Genomic DNA, 25,195 nt, shown 5'->3' on the forward strand with positions numbered 1-25,195 from the left:
AATGGAACAAAATGAGGTATACTTAGCTCTTAAGCCTCTTAGGAAAATCTCTAGTTGTGCTGTTGTGGTTTACATGTTACAATAGCTGTCAATATCCTCGTAAGTGTCGCAAAAGGTACCAACTTTTCTTCCCTTTACTTGAAGAATTGGTTTCTTTTATTTATCAGTTGTCATCACCTTGTCCTTGTCTTTTTTTTTTTTTTGGGTCTTATGTCGCGATATCTGAATTGGGGCCCCATTATTTTTTATATGCGCCTGAAAGTTTCACTTTGGGAGTAAAAGCTTCCTAGCAAAGTTAATTCCATTCCTAAAATTTGAATTCAAAACCTCTAATTAAGAATAGAGAGGTACTTATTATCCTACCACAACATCTGATGGTGATGATCTTATGTGGTTACTTGCTACATCTGAGGGCTAACTATAGAGTTGTCTGCTTCTGTTACTTGGTCAGCCTCTTCAGTATTTGATTGTATTATTTTATAGACAAAAATGACAAACACATTGGTACGAAGACAGAAAATGGCACTGCTGTAGGACCATTCACCATTGGGCTCCTTCTCTAAATTTCGTCAACGTATATATGTGTAAAAAGTACTATATAGCCTATATACGTAGTGTTCCTTTTGCTCTAATCTATGTGTCATACTTTCCTGTTTATACTGTCCCAAAAAGAATGTCATACTTCTTTATTTAAAAATAGTTTAACTTTATACTTCTTATTTTATTCTTAATTAGATGATTTACAACCACACAAATGTCTATGACTTGTTTTAGATCACAAGTTTTGATAGTCTTTCTTTTTAAAACTTCGTGTCCATTCAAACACCACATACATTGTGACGGAAGGGGTATAATTTTTCAGCAAAGGATGTTCAACTGACCACATATCGGCCACTGTAGCACCTGTTTGATTGTACTATTCAAGATACAAAAAGGACAAACACATTGAGACAAAACAAAAAGTTCCATTTCCATTACTCCACTTGTCTGACATTGCCTCTGTTACATGTTTAATCTTTGCACTAAACTCAAATCATAAAGTGGTAATATATAGCTGTGTATGTTTGAACTTCTTGTTGTGTGTGTGTGTGTGAAAAATCAGTTGTTTTCATCAGTAGGCCTTGGCAGGTTCTGTGGTAAGTCCAAATCCAAAAGGAAACAAAGGGTCATAATGTGGATCACCAACATTCATAGGGAGTTGATCAACAGTCTTGAACCAAGTCCTTGCTAGTTTTCCAGTAAAACCATAGTCACCAAACAGGACATCAGCTACACCTTGTCCTTCTGTTCCTGGTAGCCAAGCTGCTACAAGTGCATCCACTTGAGCTAGGTACGGCTGGATCACGACCGGCCGGCCCGTGACGAGCACGACCACGCACTTCACCGAGGCGCAGACCGTGGTCATGATGTCTGGGCCAGGCGCAGGGATTGTTAAGTTTAGGCTGTCACCAGAGCCTTCTGCGTATGGCGTCTCTCCCACCACGACGATGGCGTAGGAGAAGTTGTTGGACTTGACGAATTCGGCATCTGGATTTTCCTTGAACGCAACCTTTGTTTCTGGATCAACTGTGTTCTCTATGGCTGAGAGAATTGTCGTACCTGTCAAAAACAGTCGCTAATTGATTAGTGTACAATAGATTTGGCACCTCACTTTATTGCTATACTTTTTTTAGGTAGGTTTTCCAAATGCATGTCATATTAAGTTTTGAGGAGTTACAACAACAACTACTTTGCCTCAATCACAAACAAGTTGGAGTACGCTATTGAGGAGGTAAATACGGTTGAATAGATAAACAGGTCACGACTCAACAAAATTCATCTGGCGTTTGTTTAAATCAAGATAGGTTGCATTAAGGTGGATTAAGCGATGGATTATAACTCAACCCGTCAAAACATAAGTTAAGGCTACTTGAACGGGATATACTCAGATGAGTTATAGATGCCCGCAAGGTTATGTTGTTTGGACCCTTCAAAATTGCCACTTGGTGCATGTTAGATTCTCCAAAAGTAGTGCATTTTTAGAGAAACCAATATGAGTACGAGATCATTTTTGAAGAGTCCGAGCAACATAGCCTCAGGGTGTCGAATGGGTGAGCTAAATATAGTTTGAGTTGGTTAAAATGGACCGAGTGAAAAAACATTTTACCACCATAAGTGAGGTTGAGTCAGAATAGGTTAAACAACAGGTCATAGACTGAGTCGGCCAACTCAAATTCGGACATATAAAGTTGAGGGAAAAGAAGAAAATGTACCAATTGTTATGTTTCCACTAAGTCCTTGCCATGCAATGGTCCATCCACCACATTGGTAGCCCATATTGTTAGCATGGGCTCCTGCAACTAATATACTTGTTGCCTTCTTTGGAAGTGGTAAAACTGGTTCATCTGCATTTGCACCGTTCTTTAACAAAACAAGTGACCTTCTCACTGCTTCTCTTGCCAATTCTCTATGCTCCTGCAATATAGTAACACAAGAAGATGAATTCAGGATTTTACTTTTCCAATTTAGCTTCTTATTTTGTTTAGGGAAGAAAAGGGTCAAATTTTCTCCTGTACTATCAAAAATCGAGAAATATTGCCCTTACTATGACTTTTGGTCTAATGTTATGCGTCAGAAAAAAAATCGCATTTTTTTCCCTTGACCCTAAAGGAGCTCCAACGTTAGGATAATTTTGAACTACAGTCAAAAGTCGAAGAAGTTGGACACATGGAGTCTGTCATCTTACGTTGGAGCTCCGATATTGGCAATGACAAATACGAGGCAATTGGTAACATCAAGAGTATGACTGGACAAAAACTATAACAGATGGCAAAGTTGAGTAATTTCGATAGTATAAGGGCAAATTTTGACCTTTTCCCTCTCATTTATCTATAAATATTGAACTCACCGGGCTTCCGAGATATTTCGTCAAACTATAATCAGCAAGAGGCTCCTCAAAAAGTCCCATTTGGAACTTCACCCTGAGAATTCTCTTGACTGCATCATCGATGCGGCTCATTTGAACATAGTTTTTGTTGACTAAATATGTTAAACCATCAATGAATTCTGTATAGTTGTAAGGCAACATAACCTGCAAATATACAAGAAGGAAAATAGCAAGGGATTAGCTCTTTAGGTCACTTAAATTGAGTCGAAACTCATTTTTGAGGTCTTAGAATCGCGTGATAGTACGAGGCACATCCAAAATTTAAACAGCTATATAAATATGGTTGATTTGCCCACAATGTGCGTGAATTGTATTAAGGAAAAAGAGGTAAATGGTCATGCATTTTTTGAAATAGATGATTTAGTGACTGACCATGTCAATGCCAGCATTGACACCCTGAAGAATGGAATATGTATAATTTGTATGCCATGGATAAGTAAGCTTGTCAATTCCTGCCCAATCTGATATAACAAACCCCTGAAACAAATTCCACAAAATTCACAATGTTAAATTTGAAATCCCCATCTTGTTGCATTCTATGTTGCTAGGATTCTCCAAAAATTATCATCGCACTTGTGTCGGATCCTCCAAACTTTTTGAAGAATTCAACACGGGCGCGACAACTTTTTGAAGGATTCGAGCAACATAGGGTGCATCTGTTGAACTTTACTAAATGTTGCTCGAATCCTCCAATAATTTTGTCGCATCTGTGTTGGATCTTCCAAAATACCCGTGTTAGATCCTCCAATCTTTTTGAAGGATCCGACACGGTGTGACAACATTTCTGGAAGATCCGAGCAACAACGGTTGCATCTATTGAACCCTATAATATTGCTCGAATCCTCCAGTAATGTTTCCGCACCGTGTCGGATCCTCCAAAAATATTATCCCACATCCGTGTCGCATCCTCTAGAGATTTTGAAGGATCCAAAAGTGGGTGACAACATTTTTAGAGGATTTGAGCAACATAGGCTGCATTTATTGAACTCTACAATGTTGTTGTAGCCGTATCGAATACTCCAAAGTAAATGTTTTTTGAGAATCCGATATGGATACGGCAATACTTTTGAAGGACCCCAGCAACATATATGTTGCATATATTGAACACTAAAAAAATAGTTAATTCACAAAGAGGAGAGAATTAGGAATTTACTCTGAATCTAAGTGTGCCTTTAAGAAAACCAGTGACCAATTCTTTATTTCCATGCATTCTGACACCATTCCAACTTGAATAGGAAACCATAACAGTAGCAACACCTTTGATGATTGAATTATAGTAACCTGCCATATGCATACTAAGTAAACCATGTCTATCAATAATTGTGTTGTTCTCATTGATGCCTTTCACCGTCCCACCATCTCCCACATAATGCTTAGCACAAGCAGCCACCTTTTGCCTGTAACAAAAATAGTTGTGAGTCCACATGACATGATTTATGCTTAGGGACAGCGACGATGCGAGAAATTTCACTAAAAGTTTTTAAGGTTTAGTATACGTGTATAAAACGTATTTTTTGACTTTTATATATAGTATAATTTTCTGATGAAGGATGTTCAACTGACCGCCCTTCACTCTATGTAGCTAAGCCACTGCATAGAGACAATATATAAGTGTTCCATTAGGCCTCAACTTGTTTCGATGTTTCAATTATACACTTAAAATTTTGTGGATGATAATAAACGAGTCCAGAATTAAAACTTGATGGATCCAATCTTTATGGTTTATACTTCTTACGACCATTAGCGGATCCAGGATTTTCACTCAGGGGGTTCGGAAAAAACAACAGCAGCTAAATATAAAAAAATAAAAATAATAATGTTATCCCTGGGAATCAAACCTAGGATGCTAGAGACAATTTTGAACACTCTGGACCGTTTGAGGTAACCTTTCTCATTTGTTTAGAGTAGTCAAAAGTTAGTATATATACATAATCACATAAAATTTACCCTATATATGTAATATAATTTTTTGTCGAGAGTGTTCAGGGTGTCCCCACCCTCTAATCCGCCTGCTTACGACTGAACCAGTTGTAATTCTTCCAAGGAAGTGCCTGACGCGTGCCACTCACAATGCAACACGTGTCGTAACATGAAAAAACACTTAAAATTCTATATCCACGCCACATCCACATTCTACACCTAAACAATTGTTACTTCCCAACATCAATGAGAATATATAAATTTCTAATTGAAGAATAATATTTATATTTACATTTACATTATATATAAGCGCCATGGAGGGATCTAAATTGTACAATTTAACAAATTACTTTTTTATCCCACGTGGACATATGTTATTGTACTGAATATTTATTCTATCCTCATGTATACACGTATGCACCTCAAATTTAATTCTCTGACACATATTTATTTTCTCCGTGCACTTTTACTTGTTCATAAATGAAGTACTTAACATTAAAATTGTACACACATGAATGCTTGTACCAAAAGCTATATAAATTGTACACTTTAACCAACTACCTTTTTATCCACGTGGACATATGTCATAATAATGAATATTTATTCTATCCTCATGTATACATATATGCACTTCAAATTTAATTCTTCGACACATACATATTTCATAAATGACATTATATATAAGTACCATGAAGGGACGAACACAACAGTCCCTCCTTGTACCCACTGCTTTACAAATTGTACCCGCAGTGAATGTTTGTACCAAAAGCTATATAAATTGTACAATTTAACCAATTACTTTTTTATCCCACGTGGACATATGTTATTGTACTGAATATTTATTCTATCCTCATGTATACATGTATGCACCTCAAATTTAATTCTCTGACACATTTATTTCCTCCGTGCACTTTTAATTGTTCGTAAATGAAGTAGTCAACATTACTTTCTGAATATTTATTCTCTCCTCATGTATACACATATGCATTTCAATTTTAATTCTCTGACACATTTATTTTCTCCGTGCACTTTTACTTGTTCATAAATGAAGTACTTAACATTAAAATTGTATACGCAATGAATGCTTGTACCAAAAGCAATATAAATTGTACATTTTAACTAACTACTTTTTTATCCATGTGGACATATGTCATAGTAATTGAATATTTATTCTATCCTCATGTATACACATATGCACTTCAAATTTAATTCTCCGACACATACATATTTCATAAATGAAATGCTCAACATTACTTTTTGAATATTTATTCTCTCCTTATGTATGCACATATGCACTTCAATTTTAATTCTCTGACACATATTTATTTCCTTCGTGCACTTTTACTTGTTCATAAATGAAGTACTTAACATTACTAAAATATATATATGTCCAAATTACTTGTTCATTTACAAAATCAAGATAAAATTAATTAAATTTTTCCCATCTTATCCTTTCTGTTATATATATTAAAAATATATGTCCATATTACTTGTTCATTTACAAAACCAAGATAAAATTAATTAATTTTTTCCTATCTTACCCTTAGTAATAAATATTCTTAAAAATAGTCAATTTTGATTAGAATGTATCTATTGAAGAAAGATAAGGGTAAAATAGTAAAATACATCTTTTATTTATGATTTCTTAAGAGGCTTGCAAAAGAAAAAGTGACAAGTAATACGGGACGGAAGGAGTATATATTTTACCATAATATTAATATTTATTGGTGTAAGTCTCAATGGCCTTCGAAGATGATTTGAAAATGAGTAATTACTGTGAAGGGTAAAATTAATAATAAGAACAAAAATTTCTTTTTCTTGATCGTGGACAGGTAAAACTAAACGGAAGGAGTGGCTTTTATCCCCATTTTTCTTCTTTGTCAATACTTTAACCGTGAAGAGAAGACAAACAATAGCAATGAAAATTTGTACCAAAAGTTATATAAATTGTACAGTTTAACCAACTACTTTTTTATCTCACTTGGACATATGTCATAGTACTAAGTATTTATTCTCTTCTCATGTATACATGTATGCACTTCAATTTTAATTCTCCTACACATATTTATTCCCTCCATGAACTTTCACTTGTCCACTTTTGACTTTCAGTTTCTTTAAGAATTAATAAATAAAGTATATATTTTATCATAATATCCATATTTATTGGTGTATAGTCTCAGAAAATGATTTGAAAAAAGTAATTAATGTTAAGGGTAAAATAAGAAGAACAAAAATTTCTTTTTTTAGCGTCGACAAGTAAAAGTGCAGGGAAGGAGTGACTTTTATCCCCGTTTTCCTTCTTTGTCAATACTTTACTTTTTTTACTCTCCTTTGCATTCTCTGATTATTTCTTTACATTATAAAATGTATTTGGTGATTTGCGATATAACATATATCTTTCTAATTTTGATTTCTTTGTAACAATTCTTTTTATCCAGGGAAAAGGTGCAAATATACCCCTCAACTTTGCCATTTAGAGCATATATGCCCCTCGTTACAAAAGTGGTGCATATATACCCCTGCCGTTACAAAAATGGTGCAAATATACCCCTGCAGTTACAAAATGGTGCAAATATACCCTTTTCACTAACAGAATTTTTTTAAAAATCATTTAATTTATTTTTTAATTAAAAAAAAATCTACCTATATTTTCTTTAGTAGACATAATTTTCTAAAGCCACATGGTAATTTTTTTTCTGGTGTGTCGGGTCTGGTAAGTTTCAAAAAATATCTCCGTGACTTTTAAAAAATAAGTCTACCCATATTTTCTTTAGTAGACATAATTTTCTAAAGCCACATGGTAATTTTTTTTTCTGGTATGTCGGGTCTGGTAAGTTTCAAAAAATATCTCCGTGACTTTAAAAAAATAAGTCTACCCATATTTTCTTTAGTAGACATAATTTTCTAAAGCCACATGATAATTTTTTTCCTGGTGTGTCGGGTCTGGTAAGTTTCAAAAAATATCTCCGTGACTTTAAAAAAAAAAGTCTACCCATATTTTCTTTAGTAGACATAATTTTCTAAAGCCACATGGTAATTTTTTTTCTGGTGTGTCGGGTCTGGTAAGTTTCAAAAAATATCTCCTTGACTTTAAAAAAATATGTCTACCCATTTTTTTAAACTTACCAGACTCGACCCACCAGAAAAAAAAATTACCATGTGGCTTTAGAAAATTATGTCTACTAAAGAAAATATAGGTAGACTTTTTTTTAATTAAAAAATAAATTAAATGATTTTAAAAAAAAATTCCGTTAGTGAAAAGGGTATATTTGCACGATTTTGTAACTGCAGGAGTATATTTGCACCATTTTTGTAACGGCAGGGGTATATATGCACCACTTTTATAACGAGGGGCATATCTGCTCTAAATGGCAAAGTTGAGGGGTATATTTGCACGTTTTCCCTTTTATCTATAATTGTTAATATAAAAAATTATAATATATTTTTTAATTAATATAATAAAAACATTTTATTAGTTTTGCTTTTAAAAAATCTAATATATACAACAATGGTTCTTATGTTTGGATCTGAACAGTTAATTAATTGAAATGAATATCAACCTGTCGGCATACATATAAGATATTAAATAATTTAAAAGAAAAAATCTAGAAACGAAATATTAATTTTCCCTCATATTCTTACTATTTTTCTCTTTCACATCGATGAACAACTTTCATTATCATGACAATGAAAAAAAAGTCCGACTCTTTCCATCTCAAAGGCTTAATTGCATCATATGTTTTTAAATTTTAAACTCCATTTTTTATTATAACTAAAGTGATGGTACATAAAATATATATTATATATTTTTAAAATATAAATCTTAAATACTGACTAATTAAAGTGAATAGATATATTCGGTCCGTGCATCGCACGGGCATGTATGCTAGTATTAGGTAGAAATCTTGTGTTTTTGGTTTACCCATCACCAAATTAAACTATTTAAGCTTGAATATTTTATTTTGTGTATATGTGTGTGTTTTGTTGATTTCTACAAGGTGGAAATGGTGGTCACTGGTCCATGTGACTTAAAGTCCATGTCATGGTTCAAAAGCCCACGCTATAAAGATGCTTTTATGTCATAATACAAATGGACCAAAAATTGAATTTCTGTGCCTTGTTTGTTTCACAAATCTGTCTTTTTCTTACTGGCTATATTATCATAATCATATGGATCACGAAAACACTATCTACCCAAACAAATAATTCAAGTCACATGCCTAACTTACAAATCATTATCCCACTTGCTTCCAACTTCTAAAAACAAGAATCCTGCAGCCCCACAGATTTCTTTTAGAAAGAAAAGGCACTAAAAAAAAAAGTAGGAATAACGACAGCCTAATTCTATCGTTAAACAATAAAAAACTAACACTAAATCTATTTAATGTCGGGCTAACGATGAATTATCAAAAAATCATATTAATTACGATTTATTTAGCGATAAATTAATAACGAATTTTATAGCCAATTTCTATTTATTTCTTATGGTGAGGTTAGTCTTAACTCTGCCGATGATGGCTTGCTCACATTGTGGCCTCAAACTAGAATAAAGAAGGAGAGTTCGGTAGGTGGCAATCATAGAAAAGCTAAAGGATTCCATCGCCAGAAAGTTTCATTATATATATAAGATTAAACTTTTTTTTATGAAAATTTTGCCTCTAATAGCCACCATTGTAAATCTAACCAATTAATAATGAATTCCCACAATACGGATATGAGACTAAAGCAAAGCCATTAAGTATAAAAATAGAAAGGTTATTCTTGCATGTTGCAAAATCCTCAAAACATGCTATCAGAATAAAATCTCCACCTCCTTTCCACTGTGGCGAAAAATAATGACAAGAAATCAAATAAAGTCAAAAGAAAAAGCGCGTTTTAATTAATCATTATTGTATGCATGTGAGTTTCAGAAAAATCATTGAATTCAGGGTTATGGACTTTTTGTGAAAATCCATATGAATTAATTAGGCCAAAATATCTTTCTGATCAAATCTACATCATGATTTATAGAACTCAATAATGCAATAGTACACACTGCCTGACCAAAAGTGAAGTAGCTATTATTATGTGCTTTAATGACATAAAATAGCAGCATTGATTAATAAACAAAGTTAGATCAAGAAGCCTACAGAATGGTCATAAATCTCAAAGAAAAGGTTTATATTAAAAGGGAAAGTCCACAGTAGAAAATACCTCTGATTTTTTATTTTTTATAAAATCTTGTTAGTATGCAGTGCATAATTAATGTATAATTAATATATAATTGCGCATAAATCTGAAAGAAAAGGTTTAACTTAAAGGGATTTTAGTCTTTATTTTTAAATAAATTTTAGCTAGTTTCCAGTGTATAATCACTATATAATCAGTCTTAAATACATTGTATATTATACACTTGTTATACATAGAGTATACACCGACGACGACTACAAACTATTATGACTAGGCGGGTAAAATTTTATTTATGTCGGTTGACTAAAAATGTTAAGATCCCTTAACTTAATTCTATACAATTAGAACGTATTAAATTATACTAATAATATAAAAATTCATTATACACTCAGCGGATATAAATTAAATTATGAAAAAGAAGAACTTACTTGTCAGCAACAAAAGGGACTCCTAATCTACCATTAGAAGGAACATCTCCCTGTAATCCAGGAACCATCTCACTCATTGCCCTAACAATTTTAGGATCTTCACTATAACTCTCATAACATCTACCCCATCTTGGATCTCTGCAAACCTGAACAAGAATTTAAAATTAATATTATATAAAAACATTTAAATCATATACTGACAATGCAACAAAAAAAAAGAAAACTATAGTATCTGCGTACTTTAATTATATATATATTATTTGGACTCTTCAAAAATACTATTAGATGTGTGTTTCCAAAAGCTATGTATTTTGGAGGATCGAACACCCGATGTGACAACATTTAGCGAATAACATAGCTTTAACCTATGATGATCAGTTACTTGTCATTTTTACCAAGTTAGCGGTTAATGTTTATTGAAAAGATTTACTTATAATTACTTTATAAGTGACATGATTGTGTAAATATTATTTACACATCGCATAAAATGTAATCCATATTAAAAATCTCTGTTTACGAGAAGTAATTCAATTTTACAGAAAATATAGAAGAAAATTAGTTTTTTATAATTCCCATCCAATGATCGCTACTCGTTTCAGACCTAATAACGAATTCGGTTTCGAGCTAGGAAGTCCCATTTTAAGGGGTAAAACGCTCCTTACCAAAGGTGATCCCATTCAGGATTCGAACCCGAAATCTCAGATTAAAAGCAGAGAAATATTTACCAGCTCGCTACAACTTTAAGAAGTAAAAATTATTGTTTTTTCAAAATTGTGTTGAAGAAAACATTACCGCAAGACAAGGTGCAAAAACATATGGAATTCCAGTTGCTCTAGCTTCAAGTGCTGTTGCAGATCCAATCTTCTTGACCAGTTGAGGATCCCTATTACCAAAAAAAATGAAGTATATCAAAGATTGGAAGAAAAAAAAAAAGAACTCAACAAAAGCAATATAAAAAATGGTAAAATTTACCAAGAAAAATTAATCCAAAGTTAGGTCATTACAAACAGAGACAACTAACAGAAAATTTAAATCTCGAAATGCAATAATTATAATTTACTTAACTATATTGTCTTAACTTAGACTTCGCCTATGTGAGTTTGCTCGCATTGCCGGTCTTAAATTCGAGTAAAGAAGGTGAATTACCGTAGGTTGACAGTTAGTTAAAACTAATCAATTTATGATGAAAACAAAAAAAGGTAGCCTGGTCCATAAAACATTCCAGATTCAGCAGAGGTGGAACTAGGATTCTAAGTCTCCACTCTGAGTTATAGAAAAGGCAACTTACTTGATTCTGAAAAATTTCTATACATATTAAGTGGATATTTTAATATAAATACAGGAATTACACCAAAGCTACTAGATTATGCCGAACACGTAAGCAGAACTACAGCTTCACCCCAGTGGCGGAGCCAGGATTTTCATCTAGGGGGTTCAAAAATTCTAAAAGGTAAATACACGAAGAAGTCAGGAGGTTCAACACCTACTATATATACATAATAAAATAATTTTAACTTTGAAAATACACTGTAATTTTTTGCTGAGAGGGTTCGGATGAACCCCCGAAGCTAACGTGGCTCTGCCCCTGCTTCACCCTAGCGTTCACGTAGGTCGTAGGGTCAAAGGAAGGGTCGCACCCCAAGGGGCTGTAATGTAGACAACACTACCCTGACACAAGTATCAGCGGTTGATTTTACGATTCAAACTCGTGCCTATAGGCTATAGGTCAAGTAAAGACAACTCTACCGTTGCTCCGAGACAATTTATGATAGAAAGCATTATCTCAGTTTACCTGGTTACTCCAAGACCAACATTATGAGGGAAAATTGTAGCATTATAGGCATTGTTGTTGCCATGAACAGCATCAATCCCATAAATCATAGGTATCCCAAGACGAGTCGATAATGAACCCTTTTGAAAACCATTTATCATATCAATCCAATCTTCTGGTGATGCTTCTTTCTTAGGCACACTTCCTCCACCACTCAACACACTTCCTGCTCATCCCAAAAAAAAAAAAAATTAAAGTCACATAGACAAACAGTTAAAAAAATGTTGAAAATGGATATTTTTGTAAATAGTGATCGATTCAGGATGTAAAATCAGTACATTCTATAACAAAGCCACATTTATCAATGGAGTTTGACTATATTTGTTTTGACAGAAAACTATATTTGTATATAGGTGAACTCACATAACAAAATATTGAAAAATGTTTACTTCTCTATACAGTGACGGATTTCAGGATTTAGAATCAGCGGATTCTGTTTTTATGACCGTGCATCCAGTGGCATAGCCACATTTATTAGAAAAAGGTTCGACAGAATCCGCTTTGCTAGAAAATCGGTAACCTCACATAACAAAATATTGAAAAATCGACACTGAGCTATAATGTTAGGTACGGATTCGGACGAACCCAGTAGTTTTTGTTTAGACCCTGTATTTATATTAAGAAATTCATTAAATATATTTAAACGTTTAATCGCGAATATAGTAACTAAAACGAGCTATGGGTTTGCAGACAAGTTCAGAATCCATAAACTTCAAATTCCAACTCTGCCTCTAATTTCCAGTGGCGGATTCAAAATTTAAAATCAGTGGGTCCGACCAAACCCATTGCATCCATTTGACAAGCCACATTTACCAAAAAGGGTTCAACTAAATTCTTTTTGCAGAAAAATCATACTGCATATATAAATAAACTCCAAGAACAAAATATAAAATAACAGACACTTATGTCTGTTCAAATTGACGGATTCAGAATTCAGAATTAGCGGGTTCAGTCGATATTGAACCCGCTATTTCTAAATCCGTCACTGTTTTTTTTTTTTTTTTTTTACCTATGTAGTATTTCTTCATGACCTCTGAAGTTGCAACCGTACGATCAATTTGTATCATTTGGCCAATTTTTTCTTCCAAAGTCATTTTGCCCATTAAGTCCTTGATTCTTCTGCCTAAGGGCTTGTTTGGATCTTTGTATGTAATGTGCTCTTCTGCTTTTGCAGCTAAAATCATCCAACAACATAAAACTAGAAAATTTCTCATCAAGAATCCCATTTTTCTCCTCTGCATTTCCTTCACGGAAAAAAAGAAAGAAGAAGCTAAAATTAGGGGGAAAAAATGAAAAATTCAGATATACATAGAACCAAAAACAGAACAAACTTAGTAAATTTCTCAGTTTTTTTTTTTGATGGGGGGGGGGGGGCGTAGGGGTGGGTGGGATTTCTATATTTAGCATAAGAAATGCTAATAATGGAAATATAGAAGAAAAGGATAGAATCTTGATTTGCGGAGCTTACAAATATGAATGTAGATTCAAAGGCGAAGTTAGAATTTTGAGTTTATGAGTTCTGAATTCTGAAAAAAAAGGACAGTTTACTTGGTTTTGAATAAATCATTTATATGAGTACATAATAAGTGAATTTTTAAACACACATATAAAGTCAGAGCTAAAACTATTGGATTCAACCAAAATTGTAAACAAGTTTGTAGCTCCACCCTTGAATGCTGCTTCAGAATTTGCTATTTTTTTTTCTTTTTTGTTTAAATCTCTGATGGAAACATAGAAGAAAAAGATTGAATTTTGATTGAGTGAACTTACAGAAATGAATGCAGATTCTAGAAGTCACTTTTTTTCTTTCTGGTTGATTCTCTTAAGATAGATTTTTTTTTTTTTTTTGGTGTGTGTATTTAGGTGGAGGAAAGTTTTTTTGGACTGTGAAAAATGGAAGATTTAGGGAGAAAAGATATGGACAGGACATTACTTTATAGCAGTTAGGTTCTTTTTCTTTCTTTCGTTTTTCTTTTGGCCATCTGGTATCCCGCACTTTAGTTCGAGTATTTCACGTGATACTGCTTTATCGGAAAATATTATCGCTTTGTGGGTATTGGTTTAGTGGGTCCTTTCCCTTTGGAGGTCTGCGGGGCGAGCCTCGCTGTAGCCTATATTTAATACTTCTTCTGTTTCAATTCATGTGATACTTTTTGTTTTTCAAAATTCAAATTATATGAATTTTGATTAATATTTAAAGATGTATTTTTTTACCAAATTAATATGATAAAAGTTGTCACTTATAGTACTTTTATATAGCTTTCAAATATATAAATTTAATCTTAAAATATTGGATTAATCTAATCCAATTTAGCTTCAAAATTCAATTAAATTGACTCTCAAAAAGCGAAAAGTATCACATAAATTGGAACGAAAGGAGTAATTTTTTCTAATAAAGGTATCGTTGATTTATTTGAAAATGAAAAAGTTGTCAAGAAGAGATATAGTAATGTAATTGAAATGAGTTTTATTAATATGATTTAATACTTCTTTTTTTCAAATAAGAAGTCGTTACGCTGATATGGTCTTTCTTCACTTCTTATAACAAGGAGACCGCTTATGAAAAATGCTACATACGATATTGATTAGCCCGATTAATTTAAATTTATCAGGTAAATTCACTAAAAGGTAAGTAGCTCCCTGTTAATGATTATTTCCAAAATCCGAATTTGAAACTTCAAATTAAGATAAAAGAATTCCAGTTATCACACATCACTCATTGATGATATATGAGTTTGCTTGCTTATGTTGTTTTGTTTTTGCTCTCTAGTTAATCATATCTCTTTTCTTTTTACTACTTTTTCTTTAGGTGTTTTGATATGTTAAAATTTTACCAAAGAAACTGGTTTACTAACCTTAAAAAAGACGTACCTCATTGGCTCTTGTAAACACAATTTTCTAATATACAGATTTTGGCTTCCCTACTGCATAGAAAAAAGAATATTACACTTATTTAAAGTACAAAATGACAATGAAGTGAATACAAAGTCAAAAAACTTTTCATAGGTATGCTTTTCAATTTTGTATTTGTTTTATAGGTTTCTGTACATATTAGTCAATTTTAAGTGAGAGATAGAATAATTTATGCAAAGCTTTTGGTAATTAACGGTCACCAATGTACCATTCTGATATTGTTCATTCCTAGTCCAGAGAAGAGGGGTATTATTATTTTAATTTAAAGTACACAAATGATAATGAAGTCAGTTAAAAGTTTTAAAAACTTTTGGTTGGTAGACTTTTCACCTTTTAGATTTGAAACTTTTGGTTGGTAGACTTTTCACCTTTGAGATTTGTTCTCAAGGTTCTGTCATTTTGTGGGAAGAAATTGTTTTCCTCTCTCACCCGCCTTTTAATACCTGCTTTGGGCCGGTTAATTTGGATATGTATCGGAAAGTTTCACTTTGAGGGATAAAACGTTTTTTGCCGAATACAATTTGTTCAAAAGATTCTATCATTTCGGTTTTTTTTTTTTAATAACTCAATCCCCGATACTAGGTTTGGGGTCGATTAGTACGATATCACGCTGGAAACTTCAACCTTTGAGGGGTAAGAAGCTTACTATCAAAGGCAAATTATTTCAAAGATTCTGTTATTTTATGAAAAGAAGTTGTTCTTTTTTTCCCATTTTATCTCCAATATTTTTTTGAAGCCTGACTAATTTAGATTTTTGTCGGAAAGTTTCACTTCGAAGGATAAAAAGCTCCCTACGAAAAGCGATTTCATTCTCAGGACTCCAACTCGAACATGACGGATGCATGGTATATGATGAACCTGATAGCTTTTGTCCAAACCATGTAAATATGTTAAAAAAATCACTAAATATGTAATCTATATATCTATATATATTATAAATGCATGACATAAGCCCGGTGATGTGGCGCTTTCTAAGGCCATAAAACATATTTTTTTTTCTCATGTTTTTGCTTTTTCCTCTTATTTTATCTTTTATTTTATTTATTATTTTAAAAGAAGCCGAATAGTCACTTTAAGTGACTTCTGGCACCTTTTACATCCCAAACTACATGCAACGATTCAAACTTAACTCCCATATTAATTGATGTTTTCTCTGAATTGTTGCCTTCTTTTGCTCACCAAAAAAAAAAAAAAAAAAACAGAAACGTATTTGAAGTCGTCTTAGTAAAATGCGGTACTTACTGCCATATTTTAATTGAAGGATTCTAACAAAATGTTGCCTTACCAAGATCTCTTTGTTTGATGTCAAAATTGCTTAAAATTGTCACATGTCTTTTTAGAGAGATCAAACTTCTTTAAAAAAAAAAATCCCATTCTACAGCAGCAAGGGTGAATTTTTAAGGAATTTACTTCATAAATACAGTAAATTTTTGATACGTGTTCCAATTTATTTCCTAAATTACTTTATATTGTTTTTTCTCTTCTAGGTTAATCCATATCTCAACAATATTTTTGTAATTTCCATTTTCATTTGTCAATTTACTTTGTATTCCTTTTCCCCTCATATGTGTCACGTTAATCAATGTCTTTATTTGTCGTCATTATATAAATGGTGGTAAAATTTGTCGACATGTAACATGCAGATTGAGAAATGTGTCTCCGGAATTGTGGTAGATGAAGATATCAAGCGGGAAAAGTTCGTTATAGAGTATGTTCGAGAAGGTGAAATTTTTTAACTTTTGTTTATATTTTCCTGAAGTATTATTATATTTTTGTGCATTCTAATCTTCATTCAGTAAGGAAATTGAAAATTCTGCTTTCATCCAAGTAATGTGCTTTGGGGTGATGAATTATAGATCTCACATCAACACCATTAACAATGAAGAAGAAATGAAGCAGTTAAAATGTGAAGGAAGAAGGAACAGAGAGAAAATATCTTCTCATTCATGTAAACTGTTCAAATGTAACTGTACAAGCTAACTATGTATTTATATCCAATTATGAAACTTAACCACTCTAACTAACTAACTAACTTAAGCTACACAGCTGGCACTTGCTGTATCCAGTTGGCCATTCACTTGTACACGTATAGCTCAACACCCTCCCTCAAACTGATGGTTGAAACAAGTCCTTCAACAACAGTTTGGAGAGGAGATATTCATGTGGTTGTTTTCCAAGACTCTTAGTGAGTAGGTCAGCCATCTGTTCCTTTGTAGATATGTGATAAGTCTTGATCACCCCTTGTAAGATTTTTTCCCTAACAAAATGACAGTCAATGTCAATATGTTTGGTCCTCTCATGAAAAATAGGATTTGCTGCAATTTGGATGGCAATTTTGCTATCACAAAACAGATGAACAGGCAAGTCTAGTGCAACACCTAGCTCTTTGAACACTCCAAGTAGCCAAGTCACCTCAGCAACAGCTGAAGCCATGCTTCTGAACTCTGCCTCAGCTGAACTTCTGGCAACAGTAATCTGTTTCTTTGACTTCCATGAGATCACAGCACCACCAAAAGTCACTAAATAACCAGTGACTGATCTTCTAGTTTGAAGACAACCAGCCCAATCAGAGTCACAAAAGGCCTCTAGTTTTTCTGAACTCACAGAAGGCATGAGAAGACCAAGACTAGGAGTTGCTTTGACATATCTCACCACCCTCAGTGCAGCATCCATGTGAGATTGCTTAGGCTGGTGCATAAACTGGCTAAGCACCTGCACTGCATAGGAAATGTCAATGTTGGTCATAGTTAAGTACAGAAGTCTGCCTATAAGCCTTTGATAAGGACCATCATCATCTAGTAATTTGTCATCAGTCTTCTCAGGGTGAACCAGCTGGTCAAACTCAAAAGAAGAAAGCTTCAAGTTGGACTCTAGAGGTGTGCCAGCAGGCTTAGCACCTCCAAGTCCCATCTCAGCAATAAGTTCTAGAGCATATTTTCTCTGGCTCATCACTAAACCTTTAAGAGATCTGGCAAACTCAATCCCCAGAAAAAACTTGAGCTAACCTAAATCCTTCATTTTAAACTTGAGTTGAAGATCATTCCTTGTTTGCAGAATCAGCTTAGAGCAGCTACCAGTAACTAGGAGGTCATCAACATACACAAGAACCACAACCAGCTCAGTCTTGACCACTTTAGTGAACAAGGAATAATTAAAGGGACTTTGGGTGAATCCTAGTTGGACCAGGGCATCAGTGAGCTTCTTGTTCCACTGCCTAAGAGCCTGTTTAAGGCCATAAAGAGACTTATGAAGCCTGCAAACTTTGTTTGGCCCTCCCTAACCAGTAAAACCTTGAGGAATCACCATATAAACCTCCTCCATTAAATCACCTTGCAAAAAAGCATTATGAACATCCATTTGAAAGATGCACCAACCCCTAGCTACAGCAATTGCTAAAACAGACATAACTGTGACTATTTTAGCAACAGGAGAAAAAGGTTTGGTTTAGTCTAGACCCTCTTGTTGACTGTACCCTTTGGCTACAAGCCTAGCCTTGTACCTCTCAACTGCACCTGAGGATGTGTATTTGACTTTAAAAACCCATTTGCATCCAATGGGAACTTTTCCAGCAGGGAGATCAGCAATGCTCTATGTGTGATTCTCCTCAAGAGCAGAAATTTCAAGCTTCATGTTCTCAATCCACTTAGGATTTTTTACTGCCTCATGGTATGAAGTAGGTTAAACTATACTAGAATATATAGCTAAAGCAGTCCCATATGAAGGAGAGACATTGGCATAGCTGATACATTCAGACAAAGGATAGCAGCAAGCAACACTGCCCTTTTCCTTGGTGGTATAATCCTACATCTAGATTGGAGGTTTAACTACTTTGGAAGATTTCCTGGTTGGAATAGGTACTTCAGCATGGGAGGAAGCATCAGGAGGATCAACAAGAGCATCATCATCAGCAATAAGAGGAGCAACCTCAGGGGGAACAATATCTGCTAGATCAGAGGAAGAACTGGAGGGAACTGGTTCACTAGGAGAAATAATAGGCTCCACAGTAGGGGTAGAGGACAAGGAGTGATGTGGTAATTCAATAGTAGGAAACAAAGAAGGGCTAGTGGAAGGAAGATATTTGAAAGGGAACACATCTTCCTTGAAGACCACATCCCTGCTAACTAAAAAGTCTTTGGTGTCAATACCATACATCCTATAACCCTTTTGATTGAGGGAATAGCCAAGAAAAACAACAGGAATGGCTCTAGGGGAGAACTTATCAGACCTTTTCACATCAGTAACATAGCCTAGACAACCAAAAACTCTCATGTGAGATAGAATGGGATCAGATCTATGCATGACAAAGTGAGGAGAATGACCCTGAAGGACTGAGTTAGGCAGTCTATTGATAATGTAGACTGCAGTAGTGACACACTCACCCCAAAACCTAAGTGGAACATTAGCTTGGAATCTGAGTGACCTAGCTACTTTTAAAATATATCTATGTCTTCTCTCAACTATGCCATTCTGCTGAAGTGTATAGTCACATAAGCTTTGGTGAATTATCCCTAGAGACTGTAGAAGGGCATTCAATTGTGTATTAAAAAACTCACATCCATTGTTTGTCCTAAGGATCTTAACAGAAGAGGAGTACACATTCTGAATCATAGCAAAGAAAGATCTCAACACAACAACTACCTCAGCTTTAAAAGGTAATAAGAAGATCCAAGTGTATCTTGAATGATCATCTACCAGGGTTAGAAAATATTTCTTACCATCATGAGTAGGCACCCTATATGGTCCCCAAACATCACTATGTATAATATGAAAAGAAGAAGCAACAATTGAAGTACTCAAAGGAAATGGTAGTCTTGTTTGCTTTGCCAAAGGGCAAATAGTACAATTTTTGACAATGTCATCACACCTAACATCCTGCAAACTGCATAGTTTTTTTAGAGAACTAGTGGTTACATGGCCTAACCTTCTGTGCCATAAAAGTGCATCAAGACTTGTTTTATTGTGCAAAGTATTTACGGTGAGGGCTGCTGTTGTCCTGCATACAGCAGTATGAGCTGGACTTGAACTACTTGACAATTGTAGATTATGAGCATCACCTGGGTTGAACACATATAGACCCTCTTCTTCTCTACCAATCCCCTTCACCTGACCATTTAAGAGATCCTGAAAAATGCAGAAATCAGGATAGAATAGAACTGCCCAATTCATTTCTTTTGTGAGTTTAGACACTGATAACAGGTTAAACTTGAACTCAGGTATGTGTAGCACATTTATGATCTTGTGTCCTTGTAACAAATAGGCAGATCCTATATGTTTGACACAGGTTATACTACCAGTTGGAAGTTGAACTTTTCCTTCTTGATCCTTAGCAAGAGTTTTAAACTCATCTAACAACTTAATTGTGTTTACCATATGACTAGATGCCCCTGAATCTACTATCCACTTAGTTACAGTTGCACAATCTGCAGCAGTACAAGAGCTCATACATGCAGCCATAGCTGAGCCATTTGTTACATTTCCCTTGCTTAGCATATGCAGAATCTGCTGGTATTGCTCTTGAGTGAACTGAGGAAGGGAAGGCATTATGTGGTGCAACTCTTGATTCATAGGAGAACCAGAAGATCCTACAAAGTTAGCTGAACCAGCTTGTCTACCACCTGCATCACTAGAGACATCTTGTGAGTGATTCACTGCAGCATTACCAGAGATATTGCCAGATCTAAACCTCTTCTTTCCCTTTAGATCAGTTGGATAGCCATGTAGTTTATAGCAAGTGTCTCTGGTGTGACCCTTAAAATGACAGAAATCATATTGAAGAGAGTTCCTTTTTGGCTTGTATCCTTGATAGTAATTGCCTCCTGCACTATGTCCTCTAGAACCGGAATTATTATTGTCTCCTGAGTAGCTGCTACTACCTTGACTAAATCCAGAGTGACCACTTCCACTTCCATTTCCATCTGAGTAGTGACCACTTCCATTTCCACCTGAGTAACTACCTTGACTGAATCTAGATTGATTACTTCCACCTGAATAACCATTGTCACTTCTAGAGCTAGATCCAACTGAAAAGTTGTGACCAGCATTCATCACACCTTTGCCTTTTCTACTGAACAATGTTGTGCCTCTATTTATCTCAGGAATATGGGAATTCTAAGACATAGTTCTCCTACTCTCCTCTGAGATCATCATAGAGTAAGCTCTGTTAATGGATGGTGTTGGTGACATATTGAGAATTTGATTACTTGACTGTGAGTAAGACTCATTTAGTCCCATTAGAAATTATAGTAACCTCTGATATTCAAAATGTTCAGAATAGCTCTTTGATTCAGGACATGCATATCCAGGACAAGGCATAAGTGCATCAAATTCAGCCCAGAGTTCTTTTAATTTTGAAAAATAGCTTGACACTGATGAGATTCCTTGAGTTAAAGTGGCAATTTTTTTATGAAGGACTAACACTCGTGAGCCATTGACTTTATCAAATCTCTATTTGAGATCCATCCATACTAAGTGAGCACTTGACGCATATACCATACCACTAAGCAATTCAGCACTCACAGAGGTCATAATTCGTGATAAAACTATAGCATTACATTTCTCTCATAATTCGTGTAAGGAAGCATCAAAATTCTCCTTTGGATATTTACCATCTACAAAACCTAATTTTCCTTTTCCAAGTAAACTAATACGCATAGTACTATTCCATAAAGCATAATTCTCAGGTCCAGTGAGCTTGATAGAAATCAAGGAACTACCTGGAGTATCAGATGGTTGAAGAAACAAGGGATGATGCTGATCGACTGTTGTTGCAATTGTAGTAGTTGGCACATTGTTGTTTCCATTTCCAGTGTTGTTACTTGATCCATCACCATCGATCGCCATTAGAGCATGATTAGAGCTTCAATTTTACTTCAATACACGATTTAAACCGTAACAAATATACAGAAGATGATCGATGATCGGAAAATGGTTGTTTTACGGCCGATTGAACCCTAATTTTAACAAACCTAAGAAACGATGTGAGAATTTGACTTTTCGAATTGAGACCTGAACAGGAAATACAAACGCAACCAATGAAGCTTAGTGATCTTCACTCGGGCTCTGATACCATGATGAATTATAGATCTCACATCAACACCATTAACAATGAAGAAGAAATGAAGCAGTTAAAATGTGAAGGAAGAAGGAACAGAGAGAAAATATCTTCTCATTCATGTAAACTGTTCAAATGTAACTGTACAAGCTAACTATGTATTTATATCCAATTATGAAACTTAACCACTCTAACTAACTAACTAACTTAAGCTACACAGCTGACACTTGCTGTATCCAGCTGGCCACTCACTTATACACGTATAGCTCAACATGGGGAATAACGAAATTCATTTTTTATTTGCTTCTGTGAGATTAAGTAGGCGTTTGGCCATGAAAATCAAATATTTTTCACTTTATTTGGAATTTTGAAGTTGGAGTTGAAGATGTGATTGTGTTTGGTTATATTTTTTTGCAAAGAAATCATTTTGGGCCTTTTTCTCTTATTTTTCTATTTTTTTTCTTAATTTTAAGAGTTCAACAGTCTCTAACTACAAGTTTACAATTACTTAGTTTTTTCCCTTCCTTAACATTTTTATTTATTACATATATATTTTGATATTCATTTCGGTTTCAAACTTCTTCCCCACTCCCCCCCCCCCCCCCCTAAACCAATTTATTGTACTTTTAGTTTCTTCTAATGGTGTTTGACCTTATTTTTCCGCTTCTTTCTAAACTGTTTTGTTTACTTTTAAATTTTAAATGTAGCTTGCAAAAATAAATTTAGTACATTCTTTCTTACATTGCAGAGTTAATTTCTTGGATAGTCACCCAAGTTTAGGGAATTTCCTACAAAAATCATTTTTGTTTCATGTAGGACAATAAGGTCACTCATGCATCACTAGTTTCCTCAAAAAGTACCAAAACACCTCAAAAGCTTCCTTCTCTCCCAGTTGGCATGCCATGTCACTAAAACTCATTTTTTTATTTTGTAATAATACACATATTTAACTCATCAAATTCATTTAGCCAAATTCATATTTTATACCCAATTAAATATGACCCGGTTAAAAAGGGCAAAAGAATCAAATCATACTTTTTATTATGCCACTTTTTCAAATCAATTTTTTTTTAATCTCGATTCAAATATATTATCTTTTAATTTAAATTACAATTCAAGTTATTTAATTTTTCTATTCAAATTCAAGTTTTTTTTAATAGCATATTTTTTCCACATTAAACAACATATTCTTTCCACATTAAAATAGAATTACATAGATAACACAGAGATTACATTCATATCGGTTTAACTTTTAAAAAAGCTAGTTAAATTGTATATTTAAAAAAAAAATAGTGTAAATTCTTCCTCTTTATTTTTAGTTATATATTCTTATATATGTAATGTGTAATTTTGGCATTTCCATTTCCATACCATCGAAGTCTTTTTATTTCTCATCCAAAAGGTATAGAATTTTCATTACTATAATACTTGTTTTAAAATATTATATTATTAGTCTTATATGAAATTTAATATGTTCTTAATTTATTTCATGTTATGCTATAGATATTCCAACTTGTCATGTTAATATCTAGCAATATATTAAACTAAAGCTCTATAGTAACTCATTTTTTTTATATTTTAATTTTAATTTTTAAACTTATCTATAGATTTAAAAAAATCATCTTACATATGACATATACAGATATTGATCATATCTTTGACTTGCATATGACATATATCTTTGAACAAGAAGGATAGTGTTGAATTTTAAGGAAGTTCATGATTGGGTTGATATATTACTTACCACGAAAGTGAGCCAACCGGTTCAGATGAATTCACAAAGTATTATTTCCTTGACCTATTAGAGCATAATTTTAGAAATTTTAATGTCTCATTAGATGTTTTTTTGAGAATCGAGCAATATTAAAGAGGACTACTTCTTTATTAATGTTAAGGGCATAGTAGGAATACTTGTCAATTTTTGTCTTGAAATTCTTAAGGTGACACTTATTTTGAGACAATTTTTTTTTGCTAAGGTGAAACTTACATATTTTAGATGGAAGGAGTACGTAGTTCATAGTAGAATCACGAAGACATGCAGCGCAACTTTGGGTATAACCAAAGCCATGAAGAGATTCGAAAATGTATTACATGAACTCTCTTTTATTGATTCACCTCTACATAAAGGATAATACACTTGGCTTAAGGGCGAAGACGTTGTTATTGTCTCCAACTCGACAAATCGTTGATCTCTGCAGATCTTTAATCTTAAATAACAAATATTTGTACGTTGTGAATTGAATATCCAATAACCGTGCAAAGCGTGGGTAACTTACCTAGTTTACAATAAATTGCAAACCCAATGCATAAATGGGTCGTGGGTTCTATGACAAGCGATGGGTTGCTAGAGCACATAAATTTTAAACAGGAGAATAACCTATTTACACATAAGAATATAGTATATTTACAAAATATGACGATACTTTTCAGTTTACAAAATATATTAATAGATTTTTTACAAAACATATAAGAAAATTTGTGTATGAAAACTGTATGAAATGTGTATAGAGCGCTCAAAGCTGAAAATTTTCGCTTATAATTTTGTGTATGAAAACTGAATGAAATATATATATATATATATATATATATATATATATATATATATATATATATATATATATATATATATATATATATCTCGTTCAAGGCTTAAAAATTTCGCTCAAATTTTTGTGTATGAAAACTATATATGTATATCTCGCTCAAGGCTTAGAAGTCTCGCATTTTTGTGTATGAAAATTGTATAAAAACAGTATGAAATATGTATAAACTATATAGATACTGTATAAAGTTCATGCTAGTTTTTTGAAAATTTAATACAACTACAACAACATTGTATAAAATTTTCATACAATATTAATACAAAAATTAATTCAAAATATTCAAAATTTTCAACAACAGCAGGAGATAAAAAGCTTAAAATCTAAGCTTCCTAGTTGTCGCTTCTCCTAATCTCA

General features: G+C 33.6%; 1 protein-coding gene across 3 annotated transcripts; it reads right to left on the bottom strand.

The window, feature by feature from the left end:
- Positions 1-945: 945 nt before the first annotated feature.
- Positions 946-14,280, bottom strand: LOC132613802 (uncharacterized). Of its 3 annotated transcripts, none has more exons than XM_060328042.1 (10): positions 14,045-14,280; positions 13,284-13,509; positions 12,236-12,440; positions 11,236-11,326; positions 10,444-10,589; positions 4,080-4,323; positions 3,299-3,403; positions 2,888-3,070; positions 2,253-2,454; positions 946-1,599 (listed from the first exon to the last, which is right to left on the bottom strand). In XM_060328042.1, the coding sequence occupies exons 2-10, from the start codon at positions 13,498-13,500 to the stop codon at positions 1,112-1,114; spliced, it is 1,881 nt and encodes a 626-aa protein (XP_060184025.1). In that variant the 5' UTR covers positions 13,501-13,509; positions 14,045-14,280; the 3' UTR covers positions 946-1,111. The 3 variants fall into 3 exon arrangements, with proteins under 3 accessions (XP_060184025.1, XP_060184023.1, XP_060184024.1); XM_060328040.1 differs by having other exon boundaries at positions 13,284-13,518; XM_060328041.1 differs by lacking the exon at positions 14,045-14,280 and adding an exon at positions 13,743-13,926 and having other exon boundaries at positions 13,284-13,518.
- Positions 14,281-25,195: the final 10,915 nt, after the last annotated feature.

Source organism: Lycium barbarum, chromosome 10, assembly GCF_019175385.1.
Source record: "Lycium barbarum isolate Lr01 chromosome 10, ASM1917538v2, whole genome shotgun sequence".
Classification (NCBI taxonomy): domain Eukaryota; kingdom Viridiplantae; phylum Streptophyta; class Magnoliopsida; order Solanales; family Solanaceae; genus Lycium; species Lycium barbarum.

Excerpts from the sequence above, each read along its gene's own strand:
- LOC132613802 (XM_060328040.1), bottom strand. The coding sequence starts at position 13,515 with ATGCAGAGGAGAAAAATGGGATTCTTGATGAGAAATTTTCTAGTTTTA. Across the intron at positions 4,324-10,443 it reads GTCCCTTTTGTTGCTGACAA|GCAAAAGGTGGCTGCTTGTG; the intron begins GTAAGTTCTTCT and ends TTTTTGTTACAG. Across the intron at positions 3,071-3,298 it reads TCAATGCTGGCATTGACATG|GTTATGTTGCCTTACAACTA; the intron begins GTCAGTCACTAA and ends GTATATTTGCAG.